We start from the raw sequence: 16,206 nt of genomic DNA, 5'->3' as shown, positions 1-16,206 counted from the left end.
TGACAGCATGCCCAGGAGACTACATGCTGTCATTGAGGCTAAGGCTCACCCGACAAAGTATTGATAGTTGTGTAAATATTGACAGCTGTATAAATAATTTTTGGTTTATTGTAATCCATTAGGCTACATACCTTTCACGCAAAGTTATCTGACATTATCAAGCTGAATTTGTTCTGACACAGTGTAACTCTGAGTTCTTGTTATATTTTATTACCATTTTCTAAACTATAGCGAATAAACTGTGATAATGTGAGAAATGTTGAAGGTGTCTAAATACATTTTGGTTTGACTGTATCTATTTGATAAATGAAGTTAACCAACTAACATTATACATACTCTTTTGGTTTCTGTACCCAATATTTTAAAGATTTACAAATGCAATAAAATATTGGTATCGGTACTCATTATCGGCAAGTACCAAAAATAAAAGTATTGTATCGGGCGAGTACTGGAAAAAGTGGTATCGGTGCATCCCTAATTAATAGTTATCAAAACCACTTCATTATAAATTCTCTCACCTTTTCTTGTCATAACAAATGTGCGTTACATACACAGATTACAACAGCAGAGAAAAACTAAATCAGTGTCTGAATTCACTCATTTGTTTTCAATCACTCGGTCTAGTGGACTATATAGTGAACTAATGTAGGGAATAGTGAATGAGGCTGTAGGGTGTGATTTCAGACACAGTCTATGAGTGTTGAATCTGAGGCTGCTTTCTCGAAAACAAAGGTTAGCTCTATTACAGTTATTCACCGTATATTGTAAGGAAACTTACTGTTAATCATTTAACAAGTTTTTACTGTGGCATTTTTACAGTCTTTTACCGTTAAAATAATTTTTTACAGTGTGGATGAAGACAACAGTTACAGTAGTTTAAAGTTGCTCCAGTCTTTTGAAGTCAGTGTGTGATTGAGCACTTTTTAATAGCCACTGGTTCTGGTTCACAACTGGTTCCAGTTGTGTGTTTCCAATGTCGCTTGGGTGCCAAATAAAACTTGTGCACCCGTCCAGTTGTGCTTTCCTCCAGTGCTGCTGGTCACGCCGGTCTTATGGCGCGAGCTCAGCGTGTCAACGTGTTCAGGCCGCTCCATTGTGCAGCCACACATCTATTCAGTGCTCCTGCTCTCTGGGGCTTTCCACTGCTCTCAGATCAGTCCAGGCCAGAGCAATCGCTCCACCTGCTCTCTGAGCGGCCCGCAGGATCTGTGAGAAAGCCGGCGTCTGTGCGCATACGGAGGGAGGACGTCCTGTAGCAGGCGCGCGTTTCTTGTTCTTTCCTTCAGTGATTCTGCTTGTTAACAGCAGCTGTTGATCAGTGTCTGAATTCACTCATTTGTTTTCAATCACTCGGTCTAGTGGACTATATAGTGAACTAATGTAGGGAATAGTGAATGAGGCTGTAGGGTGTGATTTCAGACACAGTCTATGAGTGTTGAATCTGAGGCTGCTTTCTCGAAAACAAAGGTTAGCTCTATTACAGTTATTCACCGTATATTGTAAGGAAACTTACTGTTAATCATTTAACAAGTTTTTACTGTGGCATTTTTACAGTCTTTTACCGTTAAAATAATTTTTTACAGTGTGGATGAAGACAACAGTTACAGTAGTTTAAAGTTGCTCCAGTCTTTTGAAGTCAGTGTGATTGAGCACTTTTTAATAGCCACTGGTTCTGGTTCACAACTGGTTCCAGTTGTGTGTTTCCAATGTCGCTTGGGTGCCAAATAAAACTTGTGCACCCGTCCAGTTGTGCTTTCCTCCAGTGCTGCTGGTCACGCCGGTCTTATGGCGCGAGCTCAGTGTGTCAACATGTGTTCAGGCCGCTCCATTGTGCAGCCACACATCTATTCAGTTCTCCTGCTCTCTGGGGCTTTCCACTGCTCTCAGATCAGTCCAGGCCAGAGCAATCGCTCCACCTGCTCTCTGAGCGGCCCGCAGGATCTGTGAGAAAGCCGGCGTCTGTGCGCTTACGGAGGGAGGACGTCCTGCAGCAGGCGCGCACATTCTCTCATTGAGCACGTTTCCCACCCGGCACGGGTGAAAGTCCAAGTGCGGCCGGGTGGACTCCCTCTGCGCTCGCTCGGCAATGCCTGGCCAGCCTCTCAAGTTTCCACTGAATGGTAACAAAAGGGACACACAGGGAAAGAGAGGGACACCAGGTCCCAGCCTGCCTTTGAAACATGCCCTCCACTCCTCTTCAGGTAAATCCTGCACCCATGCTTTTTTCCCGTTCTGCCACTCTCTTTGTTGAGGCATTCAGGGATTGTGTCGGAGCAGCTGGGAAGGCTGCACGTGTGTCGGGACGGCATGCTGAGAGGAGCACACCTCTCTCTCTCTCTCTCTCTCTCTCTCTCTCTCTCTCTCTGGGTCACTGTGGAAGTTCATCCACGGCTCTGTGTTCAGGGGGAGGGGTGAAGCGGACGTCCCAGTCTGTGTGCGGGACTAGAACTTGAACTTTTTATTAGGAAAGGAATAGTTAAAGGTGAAGTATGGAGGTGCTTGTCGTGCCGCTTCATAAACAAACAGGTAAAGAGGAAGGTACAAACTTTGTATAATTTTATAACTTTTCAAATAGCTTTATAAAGAAAATACCTCTTTATTTTTCTTTTTTAAAAATAATCTTATTGCTTTCCACACTCTTATAAATAAAGGTTCTTTTTTTATATAAAGAACCATTAACATCAGTGGAACCTTTCAAATGCACTAAATGTTCTAAAATGTGCAAAAAGGTTCTTTATTAAAATGTTCTTCACAATTAGAAAAACCAGTTTTCTTTTAAGAACCGTTTGCTGAAATGTAGCCCAAACCTTTATTTTTAAGAGTGTAATGTGGTTCCAGATATGCGTTTAAGCGAGTGTTTTTGTCGCTGCAGAGCTGGGTTGTTGTGTTTGGTCGTTGGTGAGAGTCTCTCTGATGTTTCTCAGGCACTGATGTGGTTTCGAGTCATGTTGAGCGAACGCTGGAGTCTGTTTGGGCTGCCCCAGGAAGTAACAGTGTGTTTTCCTCCTGTTGTCTTGGCCCATGTATAGCAGTGTTTTCTTTTTGATGTCTTCCGTTATGCACTTGCATTTATCGGTGTGTATCATGCATTTGTGTTACGCTGAGCACACTGTGTGTGTGGTTTATGATATAGCGCACACATTGGGCTCAATATTTGTGTGTGTGTGTGTCCTGGGCTGCTGCTCAGCTGTATTCTAATGTGGCTTTGCTCATTGTTGCTGTAAAGAGCGTGTGGCACTGAGGCATTCCTCCGCTGAGACCTCGCACAAAACCCCTTCAGACTGCAGCCAGTCCTGCTGCTGTACACTCACCATCTGGAGCAGATTGTGACGATTCATTCAGACCACTCTGGCACTTTCTTACCTTTCAATATGAAATACTTGAACTGGGTTTGAAATTTTACAGAATGGTTGCCCTTAAAAATTACTTTGACAGTTCTCACAATCATTTATGTTCTTTGAAAGCTGTATGACTGACTTCCACAGAACACAGAAGGAATAGCTGAACCACTTTTTCCATAAATGAAAGCTGTCAAGCCTTAATAAGGATGAAAAAATACCTATAAAATGTATGAATACAATGTGTTTGAGGAACAGAATGAAATTTGTTGTCGTCTCCAGTACAGCTCATAAATAGAAATTGAATTATATATTTTTTTAATAAACAATATTGATTATTTGCACTGATTATTTGCACCAATGTCTTGATAACCAATATGCAGAACCGATTGTTTCACTTTTGTTTTAGTCACAGTTGTTAGCATTGAACTGAACAAACTGTTTATCTGCGAGATAATTTTTGACGAAAGTTATGCAGTTAATGTTAAAATAATTTAGTTTTAAATGAGTGGATCTTCTTAAAAGCTACATATTGTGGGCATGCTAGGACATCCCTGAGCATCAACCGAGGCTATATTTATAAGCATCGTCAACAGGGAGAGTATTAATGTTTTGTTTAATTCAACATTTAATTTATTTAATAATATGACGCATCTCATTTGTGCATTAATGGCTGTTATTTTAATTAAAGCAAGTTTCTTGCAGTATTGCAGTTCTCAAAACGCCCAAAGATGGTGCATTTATTGGTGTGTCCAATACTACAAAACTGATATCCGTTTATGGAAAAATGCTTAAATATCAGGGAAAATATCGGTTGAACCGATTATCGCCAATCTACATTTAGAAGTCAAATCAAACTAGACAATTCTTATTGTTTTCATGGAATATTACAGTGTTTATTGTAAATGATTTATCTGTGCACATCATTTATAAAGTGTTCCTGCATAATCTTTCAACAGAAACGACAACGCTTTTCTGATGACTTGATCATTAATGTGAGGGCAGAATAATAAGGCTTTCTGACAGCCAGAGGAGTCTGACACCCACATGAAACAATCACAGTTAGGAAACGACAATGATCCAGTCAATTCCTGATAAACAAAATCAAGTCCCGTCCCGTGAATGGACGATCATAATTTCTGTTTCAGACCGACTTTAAATGTAATTTGTGTGTGTGTATTGGCACATGGCGGAAGGTGCATGTGTCGCACCAGGTTTGACGGCACTGATGCCAAACAGCTTTGATTCTGAAATTTGAGAGTTTAAAACATTGAAAAATCATTGATGGATAATCAGTAAAATAGATAGAAAGATGTATCTGGGTGTCATGCACTCAAGTGTCTAATAGCATCTAGCATGAAGTAGCTAATAATGTGTGGTGTGCTGTTCTATGATTGGTCACTTTCAGTAGCGCGCTCTTTTAGAGAGGCAATCATAACCACGTTTCATTTATTTCAATGAGTCATGACCACATCTGCTGTTGTACTTTATGAAAAGCATGAGAGCTGCTTTGTATTGGTAGTTGGTATATAAAGTCAATAGAACATTGTAAACACAGTCCGACATCTCGACTGCAGCTGTAGCCAGACAAAGACGCACTGTGAGCGTCACAGACGGCTAGTAGATCTGACCGTGTTCAGGACGGTGTGTTTGGAGTGTGTGTGGGACGTCGTCTCATTCAGACAGTACTGGGTGTGTTCACTCCGTTGCTTGTTTGCGAGGCCCATTTGCATGGTTTTGCATCTGATATGCCACAACCTTTACATGATTTGCATTCCCATTCAGAAAACACCACAGAATTCAATGAAAGCGTTTATAGTGTCTTGGCCTCTATCAAAATACTGCAAAATACTACAACAATCACTTACTGGGGTCTAAAGGAGACATTCATGGCTGAGAGTCACTGTTACACAGTACTGGCACGCTTAAACATGTTTGATGTTGTTGCAAGGGATGCAATTAAGTGACATCTACAAAGAAATTATACTAGAGCTTTTCTCAAAACTCACAGAAAACTCACTTTTTAGAGACATTATGCAGTAACATTTAACCAGTGGATGCTGCAGTGGTTTTAGTGGATGTGTTCACACAGGAGTCCTAGAGGAACCACAGGTGTAGAGAATCACTTTAAACCAGAAAACCTGCTGTATTATTATGTTTGATATGCAAATTTCTAAGGACTGAATGATCAAAACTTTGAAACCTGTTGAACGCAATCTGCTACATACTTTCAGTCGTCTGATAGTTTTTACATTTAAAGGGTTAGTTCACCCAAAAATGAAAATTAGGCTGCGTTTTACTCACCCCCGATGCATCCTAGGTGTATATTACTTTCTTCTTTCAGACGAATCCTTTCGGAGTTATATTAAAAATGGTCTTTGATCTTTCAAGCTGTTTAATGTCACTCAGCGGGTGTTGCATGCTTCAGTCCAAAAGAAGTTAAATAAAAATCGCCCATCCATAAAAAAAAGTGTCTGGGGGAACAAAGGCCTCCTGTAGCGAATCGATGCGTTTTTGTAAGAAAAATATCCATATTCAAAATATAATAATCAAAGGAGGCAAAGTTTGCTTACTTTAGCAAAGGAAAACCAGTCTATATAAATGTGATATATTTGTTCAGTCTGGGCCTCTGAATGAACCCGAGTTTGATCTCCATATGAAATATGAGCCATAACAGCCTGATGTTTCAAATGATACTCAACAAAAACACATTAGAAAACTTAGGTTCAGTAAACTCTTCCATTTAAAAATAAATAAATAATAAAAAAAACTTTTATTTCATATGTCAGGCTTTACAGGGTTAACTATGAACATGCTCCACTAAAGTTTGACAAACCATTTTGTGAAAAGTTTTGCTTGAAATGTGTCCTTATGCTATTTATTTTTAAATGCAATGCCACTTAGTTTGACAGCTTTATTATCTAAGTCAACATTATTTTTTATTTAAAGTGTCCAGATATGTTTTTAAAGCCACTCATTTCTCTTTGAATCTGACTGAAAGCAGTGGGAAATCAATCACTCCCACATGCATTGCAGAGGAAATGCACTTGAAGTACAATAGGAGTTGACCGCAAGTCTGTTCAGATTTAAAAGCATTTTTTGTCAATTCAGAGCAGTTCAGTTCAGTTTGATACACTGAACAGTGCTTCGGTTCAGCAGTTTGATTTCTTTTGCATGTCATAATTGTTTTACTTTTTACTGCAAAGCCTGTAATGGACTGATTGATGACAGGTTTCGCTTGTGACAACTTGCCCCATAGAGTTTGAAAACATGCGTCTCGTCATAAAAAGAGTTTGAGAAGCAGAACATGCAACTTCATCAGAATGTGTTCAGCATGATTCACCAGTAAATAGTCATTTTTCAGGACTGATGCTGCTGAATTGGCAGAATTTAGTTTTTTTCTTTTCCGTTGAAAAAGCACAACATTACATCACTACATCCAAGTAATGCGAGTGGCATTTATGCTTTGCAAACAGGCTGTAAAACTTAATCTGCTTGAGAGAACTAATTCATTTCCATTCTGTCAATTCTGTGATCCATTCAAGCCTCTGCTGGTCTGTGAAATGTGTTTTCCTCTCAGTAGCTCTCAGCTCTTATTTGTGAACTTCAGCTTAACTGTGTTTGTGTTTGCAGGCAACATTTCCCTGGTAACACCATCCAGCTACAGCCCAGCCACCAAGATCACACTAGGAACCGTCAACTCCAATGTGGGCGCGCAGATGGTTAGTGTCACACAAACAGACCAACAACAAACATGCACTTCATAGTGTCCCAAACACAGAGATTAAACTAAGGCTGCTGGTATCCTGATTTACTTATTTTGTTACTCTTGTGACCATTTTTGATGTATTCACCAGTTGGGAAAACTTTGTGTGCATCTATATGCAGTTTCATCACATTTTATTTCATGGGCATTTATGTTTGTTTTGTAAAGATTTTAAATGATTTAGAGGAACCATAACTGAGAATCCACTATTATGCAAGAAGTAAATCTGCATTTTAAATCTGCAAAACACAATGCATGTTTATTTTTACATGCTATGATATTTAAAAAAATTAATAAACATCAATATTTATCTATGTGTAAAGCATAAATGTATCTAAAATACTTGAGTAAACATGTTTATCAGTGAACTGATTCATTGAAATGCACCATTTGAGAGAAATGATTCACCAGAAATCAACCAAACGTCTTAAATTCTGTTGACATTTTTGCTATTTAGTTTTGAATCACAAACTGTATGAACATATTTTTGTCATATAACTACTCACAACCCAAGGAGCAGATGTGAAACTGGACCAATGGCATAGTTTTTAGGAAGCTTATAGGCCACAAAAACAAAACAAAAACCAACACAATGTTCACAAAGAAATAAAAGGATTAATAATAGGATAGGATTAATAATAACAGGATTATACACTTTATAATGTTCCATTTGTTAACATTAGTTAACTAACGATGAAAATACTTATTAATCTTAATATTAATTTCAAGGTTTGCTAATACATTATTAAAATTAAGGGGGGGGGGGTATATTTATTAACTTAAACAAAGTTGCATTAACTAACATTAGCTTACAATGAGCAGTACATTTTGTTACAGTATTTATTAATACTGTAACAAATGTATTGGTCATTGTGAGTTACTGTTAGTTAATTCATTAAAGTCAACTAATGAGATCTTTTTGTTAAGTGTTACCAATAAATAACAAAACATTTTAACTTTGCCTGTCTTGTTCACAAATCCTAGCTCCTTGTGTGAGTTATTTGCATTTTGCATTTATTCATTCGGCAGATGCTTTTTTCAAAAATGACTTGCAGTAAACAAGCGAGTCATCATAAGATGGCAATAAACACAAGAAGTGTCCATTTACACAAGTTTTCAGTCATCGTTCAAAACTATTAAAAACTAGGACAGGAAGATATTAAGGGAAAATAAGAGCACATGTGAGTAATGCTTGTAGATGGGACAGTTGTGCTGCAGTTCATGCGGTATCCAGTAGTGGGCAGTGAAATCTTGGCAGTGATAGACTGGCTTTACTGCATGAGCTTGTCTGCTGTACATAGACAACAGATAACGAGAGGGGGATGGAGAGAGCATGGTGTTTATGGGCCAGTGTGGCTGCACCGAGCCGAACAAAAGAAAGGAATGTAGAAAAGATGGAATCACACAAAGGAGTGAGACGTTGCTGTAAGAGGAGACCTAGAACGTCTGTCAGGAAGTAGCTTCTTTGTAAATGCTAGGGGTTGCAAATGATGCCACTCTACTGTCCTCATGTGAAGTGATGAAAAAAATAATCATTTTCACATTAGTATTCCTTTTTTTTCTGTGTTCCATTTTAATGATTGATGTAAATTTTCGTAAAAAGCAAAACTTTTCCCCGCTTGAAATCTGTTTTTTTTTTCATTATAGTTTTTCTGGATTTCATTTTAATGATTAAAGTCAATTTTAGCAAGAAAGCATGTATAATTAATTTAGATAATTAAACTTAAACAATTTAACAAAAAAATAATGAAAAGTGTAATTAAAATTTATATTTAATTTTTTCCCCCCAAATTACAGTTTTATTTTTTCTCAAATTCTGTGTTCCCCTTTTTTCCCTGTTTTAATTGTTTTAATTACATTTTCATGCTAAAAAGCATGTTTAATCAATGTAATTTAGTATTATTTTTTATATATATTTATATATTTATTCTGTGTTGTCTATTTTAATTTGTATGGTTTTATGACAAAAAAGTTTGGTAATCAATTGGCATAAAATATTAAATATGTACTATTTTCAAATATAATCAAATACATTTTTAACAATGCTTTTTTTGGGAAACAATGCTGCACAACAGAGGGTTACTGTTCTAATTAAAACTTGGAAGTAAAATTGTGATATTCCTTAAAAAAATAAAGTTGTAGTCCTTTAATAATGCTGAAAATAATACACTTGTGCTGGAGTATGTGCAGCAGCTAAACCTGCAGCACTCACTCACTCACACAGAGAAAGAACAGACTTCATATTTAAATAGCAGTCTTTTCACGGTTTACCACTCACCGACAATAGTCTGTATTAATCAAATCATGATGTACAGCCCTACTTTTGATTTTAAATTCTGTGACATTCCGCGTTTTACTGTAAATTCCATTTTTATGGATTCCGTGATTCCCTTCACACTGATGTAAATTTGAAAATGAAAGATGTTTCTGCTTGAGTTTTGGAAGAACATTGACTTGTTGGTGTTTAACCTTATTTAAACCTTATAAAAGCCATATATATTTTATGCAGAATAGAATTCAGATATTTTTGGCAAACTCAAACCTTGTGTATTTGTTGCAGTCTTTTCACGGTTTACCACTCACCGACAATAGTCTGTATTAATTTAGATTTTAAATTCTGTGACATTCCGCGTTTTACTGTAAATTCCATTTTTATGGATTCCGTGATTCCCTTCACACTGATGTAAATTTGAAAATGAAAGATGTTTCTGCTTGAGTTTTGGAAGAACATTGACTTGTTGGTGTTTAACCTTATTTAAACCTTATAAAAGCCATATATATTTTATGCAGAATAGAATTCAGATATTTTTGGCAAACTCAAACCTTGTGTATTTGTTGACTAATTGTGGCCTTTTCTTCGTAGAAACAAAAAAAGGACACATGGCTACATTGATTCCTATTACTCAGACAGGTGGGCATCTCTTGCCGCGTTTTACATTTTTAAAAATCATGTTTATAATGTTTTTAAAAATTTAAAGTGATTTTGTATATATAAAAAAAAACGTATTATAGAGTTAGAAAACCAAAAAAAAGAGTTGTGACGTTTCAGCAGAATGTGTGGAAATATTAAAATGTGTGTTTTACAGGGATGGACTGTGTTCGAGTGATTCCTCGTCCAGGTAAACGAGTTGAGTTGGGGGATGCTGGGATTAAAAGCCACACGTCTTTAAATGGATGTGTGTGTGTGTGAGAGAGAGAGAAGGAGAGCGCTGTAGTCTCACTAGGATTTATGAGGCTCAGATGTTCTGCAGGACGGTGGAGGATCACAGCTGCAAACCCAGTTGTGTTTCAGAGCTCCTGTGTCCCTAATGAGTTTCTCTGTTAACATACAGACACACTCACACAAACACACACACACACACTTCTTCAGCTGCTTCTCTGTCTTAATTGAACATGATTAATGTCGTGTTTACATCTGTGCTCGACTCTGACGATGAAATGGAGAAGCAGTGGTTCTCTGACAAACTCAGTGCTACAATTCACAGAGAACGCTGTGCTATCTGCAACTGTTCATGTGCAGTGCTGTATTAGTTCCTCTCCATCACACGATGTGTTACTGTGGTGCTTCTCTGTTCGGCTTGTTGAACACTGAGTCCTTAAAGGTGCTGCATGTAATTTTTTTTGACTGTTCTGATGCATAAAAAATACCATATGTTTACAGATATTTAGGAAACAAGCCAAGTTCACATAAATATTTCTCCGACAAATAAGCTACAGCCAGTTATTCTACTTAGAAATGTATGTTCTGTGATGAAATGTCTGTTTTTGTTTTGGTCGGTGTGACTCCGCCCCAGTTTATTTCAAAACCCTGGGTTGCCAGTTGGTGGAAAACAGTGCATTGCAGCCATGGAAGCAGCAAATGAACCAGTTCAGAGATCACGGATTCTACCCGACCTAAAAAGCCTCAGTATCCTTCTAAAAAGCTCTGACAAGAGACGTATTAAAGTCGCTGCCTTCCATTGCGCTCGTACCTATTGCGTGTCCTCAATCTGGCAACCCGTGTGAGCGGGAGAAACAACTCTCTCTAATATTTTGAATTTGGACTGCTGTAGCCATTTCAGCCTCTAGCTTTTAATATTATATACTGCACTTTCAATATTTCTTTACATAATCATCAATATTATCTTTATCTAAATATAGGCTTTTACATGTATAAATCAAGTTTATGATTAGTTCCTGTTAATGGGACAGTTCACCCCAAAAAATGAAAATCCTGTCATCATTTACTCACCCTCGAGTTGTTCCAAACCTGTATGGCTTTATTTCAGCTGTTGAACACAAAAGATGATATTTGAAGAATGTTGGCAACCAAACAGTTGACCATAGCCATTGACTTCCATAGTATGAAAAAAAATAAAAAATACCAACAGCAACATGTTTGGTTACCAACATTCTTTAAAATATCTCCTTCCATTTTTCAGTTCCCACACTATATACACATTTTTTTTTTTTTTTATGTCACCGAAAGCAACATATCACTGCATTTTATTATTGTCAGCTGATTTCAAGCTCAAAGACCGCAACAGCGTTCACCACTTTTAATTAAGTTAACTATGGATTGAACATGCAAAGATTCCCCAGATTGAAGATGTGACGCTGAACAATGATTTTCATTTGCATCATTATCTGTGGAGATGCGTGTTGTGGTAGTGGGGAGCCGGTATAACACACTCTCACACACTTTACACGTGTCCAGTTGAGTCAGGAATGCATCTCAAAAATCCTCCTGAAGTGGTTTATGTGACCAGATTACAATCCATCTCAAATCTGTTTCTGAGGGCGTTTATGCCTGGTCTTTTCGCGATCTGATAGCTGTCTGATCAAAGAAAACATATGGAAAAGTGTCAATAGGCCAATGTGCAGATGTATATAGCAGTTTATTTATTTATTAATATTTTCTCACCAATCACACTCGCTTAAAGGGGTCATATGATGCTTTTTTAAAGATCATTATTTTGTGTATTTGGTGTAACAGAATATGTTGACATGCTTTAATGTTCAAAAAACACATTATTTTTAAAATACTGTACATTATTGTAGGTCCTCTATGCCCCGCCTCTCTCAAACGCTTCGTTTTCTACAAAGTCCCTCCTTCCGACAAGCGCAGTCTGCTCTGATTGGCCAGCTGACCCAGTGCATTGTGATTGGCCGAACACTGCAAGCACTCGTCGGAAATGTAACGCCCCTTACCATAATCGCGAGTTTCATCTTTAAAATTAAATGTAAAGACAGATCCCGAAAGGGGAACAGAGTCTTGTGACAGACACAGTGATGAATATGTGTTTGCAGTACACAAGCCACGGTTAAGACAGCTGTCTCCACTGTGATGTGTCTCGCTCGCTCGCTCGCTCTCTCTCGCGCACACACACACACACACACACACACAATGCACAAAACTCTGCATTTGAACAGTCAATAGCAAATACTTAAACCAATAACAAAACAGTAGCTGATTCTGAATGACCTCCTCTCCTAGGTTCACGAAACGGTCGTCCATAAAATGCATTGCTGTTCTGTTGTAAGTAATCTTAAAGATTCCTAAATGCATTTACTTCTGGAAGGCCAAATAAAGTGCTTTTGCTTTCTCCTAGAAACACACAGTGTCTCCCTTACATGTTGCTTCAACACTAACTGCGGTTACTGAAACCACGCCTTCTTTCTTTGCGTGCACATTTGGGCGTCATTATGCTAATATTTCCACATAGTGATGTAGATATGTGGGGGCGTGTTAGAACGAGCCGTTTTAGGGGGGCGTGGCAGAGTCTTAACTTTGATAAAGAATATCTCTTTGGTTTTGAGACTTTAGTCTTTGCAACTTCAGGGATCTTATCTATGCACAATCAGCTTGTAACACTCCAAAGAGAAAGGAAAACTTGAAATCGCATCATATGACCCCTTTAATATATTGGTTTGTAAATGTTAAAGGGGTCATCGGATGCCCATTTTCAAGTTGATATGTTTCTTTAGGGTCTTAATGAAAAGTCTGTAACACAGTTTGGTTAAAATTTCTCAATGGTAGTGTAAAAACACCTTTTTTACCCTGTCAAAAACGGCTCTTTTCAGAGCGATCCGTTTTATAGCATATTCCTTTAAATGTTAATGAGCTCTGCTGACCCCGCCCCTCTCTTCAGAGCCGCTCTCAGAGGGACTGTTTACTTTAGCCGCATTCATCGTGAAACTTGCTAATTAGCACATTATTAGGAAAGGCGATTTGCAAAGATTCATTAAAAAAACCTTATACTCACTTCTTCTGTAGATGAAGCTGGATCAAGAATAATTTGCGCGAACATGGGCGCATTTAGGTAGATCAGGGGGCGCATTCCCTTCAAGAACAAAGGGAATCCACTGTGTCTTCAGCAGCTCAGATGTCAGGAGTAAATGACGACTGCTATGTTCATTATTACATCCAACAACAGAACACCTCAATCGCTTAGGAGTCACCGCTCCGGCGGTGAAACAGTGGCGGACTAATGACAGTCACTCAGGGCGGGTCTAAGGTAAGACACCAGTCCAGTCTGTGCTGAAACACTACTGTCAATCAAACTATCGTGGGAGGGGCATCACACAGACAGGCATCTGAGATCGGCTCGATTTGAGAAAGGGGTAAAGATTTTAGTAGATTTTTAAAAAAAAACACTGGGTGGATTTTTATCATTATAGGGTGGTTGTGTACACACTGCCAACACACATTTCAGTTCAAACAACTTGTAAAAGTGCATGTAGCATCCTATGACCCCTTCAATAACTAAATCACATTTTCAATAATGTTTTTACGCTTTTTTTTTCTTTTTTACGGATTGAACCCTCTTTTATTTTCACGGTTTCCCTTATTTTACTCACATTTTTGACTTGGTTACTAAAAATGAGCAAAAATTACACATTTTTTAAATTGTATCTTCTACCCCAAAATAATTTTGATTTAGTTTCCAAAGCAGTACGAGCTCTGTGATACGGTCAGGACATCCTGACCCAAAATATTGAGTTTGGGGAGGGGCTATCTGTTTATGACCAGTAGCAGACGAGGGGGAGTGTTCAGGAAACCTGTTTGAAAACAGTCATTCATTTTACAGTGGTGCTTAATGCTGTGGAAAACACACTTCATCCTTAATTATTAAATACATGCAATTTTGTATTCTGATTTAATCTAGTTATTTCCTGTTTAGGCCCATTCAAATTATAAATAGCTTTACTTTGCAATCAAGCACAGACACACATCGTTGCCCTTCTGTGACTCTCCTGAGCCTCTTCTCGTTTTTGCTGCATTCTGGCAGATGTGTCTTCTCCTGCGTAAAGGTCAGATGAATCTCCCTCCCCCTCTCTCCTCCTCCTTCTTTTTCAGCCCTCCCTCTCTCTTTTCTGTCCTGAGACTGCATTTCCATGATGCTGAAACACTACACAGGGGGGGGGGATCACATCTCGGCACTGTTGCTAAGCAGAAATCGGTGTGTGTGTGTGCGCATGTATGTTACACACGAGGACCTGCGAGAGCCACTTGCGTGTGTGAATGCGTGCACACTTCTCCGTCACAGAGCTGCGTGAGCATCCCTCTTATGCCACTGCAGTACTTTCAGTCAATTAGGGACGAATTTTGTTGAGCTGGGGGTCTGGAACTAATTTGTCCTGACGACTGAAACCCCAATCAGCCGCCGCTGCTCCCTCCCCTCTCTCCCAGTGTTCCTCCTGTTTCCACCGCACCTCTCTCCTTCATTGAGTGCCGGTTACATAATTCACCCCACAGTGCAATTGCGTTATTTATACTGCTTGCGTGTGAGGGAGAAAGCGAATGAATGAATTCTCCTCCGGACCAGTCGCGTTTGTGTGCTTGGCTTGGCACACCATCGAACCCTGAGCCATGTCTTTGTTTTATCTCTCACAAGCGTTTACACGCACCATGCGTATGACATCAGACAGTGCATCTCCGCATGTGTAACAACAAAGTAATTCCAGTTAGTGCGGCACGCCTCACTTGCGGTCACAGATGGATTATGTAACCCGCTGGTGTCTGTGAAGCCCAGAGTATACTTCAGTTTCGATGCAAACACTTGTGTGTGCACACAGCGCCTTTCGACACACGCACATTAGGAAGTCTCATCCTTGTTCAGCATCTGCAGTATTTCTCTCCAGAGGTTATGACTAATAAAATGTATTTGTACCTGTTTAAATTAAAGTTCTATCTCTTAACCCCTCACATAAACTGAAACGTCTCCAGTAGTCTAATTAAACTGTTTTTTGAATTTGAATTCATTTTGTTTTTTAAAGAAGTTTTTTATGCTCATCAAGGTTGTATCTATTTGATCAAAAATTCCGAAAAAATCTGTGATGTTGTGAAATATTGTTGCAATTTAAAATAAGTTTTCTATTTTAATATACTTTAAAATCAAATTTATTCCTGTGAAGCAAAGCTGAATTTTCAACTCTGTAAAAACTACGTTTCACAACCAAACGCACACGAGAAGTGATAAGGAAATAACGCAAGATCACACGTGAGATCAGAGTTCTCAGAGTTTGCCGACATGCCAGATATTTCACGGGCGCCAGCGTCTGCGATTCTCTCACATCGCATCTTTGATAAATCACGCTGCGTGATTGTCACTCACGTGAACGAGCACCGATTTGCCTCCGATTTCACCCATTTGTCTGCAATTTCACAAAACCTGTCGGCGAGTGAAAATCGGGGCTAAAATCATGAATTGTGAACTCTGCATTAGAAAACTGCTAATGCTCCAGTTTTTTTTCATTCAGATTTGCTACTTTTACATTGTTTTTCCATGTGAACACGTTAGATGGACGTGTATGACCCTTGCACTCGCGTCTCACGTCTTTTGCAGCGGATCACACACGAGTGCCACATTTTTAAGATACCGTGTCAAGTTAAAAGAATTTCAACTTTTACACGCAGCGCAACAGTGGACCAATCAGAAGACCCCGGAGGCGGGGCAAACATTGCTAGCTTTTGTTTACAGTAGCAAGTTAGCATGACAACTGTTGTTTGAGATGGCAACAGACCAGAGGAGGCATTCTGCACTGTGCTTTATATGTGTGTGTATGTATATGTATGTATATATATATATATTATTATTATTATTATTTATTTTTTTATTT

The 16,206-nt window shown here is 38.6% G+C and overlaps 1 protein-coding gene across 1 annotated transcript in view; it reads left to right on the top strand.

Annotated features, from left to right (window-relative positions):
• The window catches only part of tfdp2 (transcription factor Dp-2), a gene marked incomplete at its 5' end in the record, with an annotated part of 44,510 nt that overhangs the window by 11,582 nt on the left and 16,722 nt on the right, over positions 1-16,206 (top strand). The window contains 4 exons of the mRNA XM_016245705.1: positions 6,972-7,104; positions 7,196-7,225; positions 9,968-10,015; positions 10,191-10,223. Of these exons, the coding sequence (XP_016101191.1) occupies positions 6,972-7,104; positions 7,196-7,225; positions 9,968-10,015; positions 10,191-10,223 (244 nt within the window). The remainder of the gene's footprint in view (positions 1-6,971; positions 7,105-7,195; positions 7,226-9,967; positions 10,016-10,190; positions 10,224-16,206) is intronic.

Source organism: Sinocyclocheilus grahami, unplaced genomic scaffold (genome assembly GCF_001515645.1).
Source record: "Sinocyclocheilus grahami isolate Dianchi unplaced genomic scaffold, SAMN03320097.WGS_v1.1 scaffold765.1, whole genome shotgun sequence".
In the NCBI taxonomy this organism is placed as follows: domain Eukaryota; kingdom Metazoa; phylum Chordata; class Actinopteri; order Cypriniformes; family Cyprinidae; genus Sinocyclocheilus; species Sinocyclocheilus grahami.
This window is presented reverse-complemented; position numbering and strand designations above follow the sequence as displayed.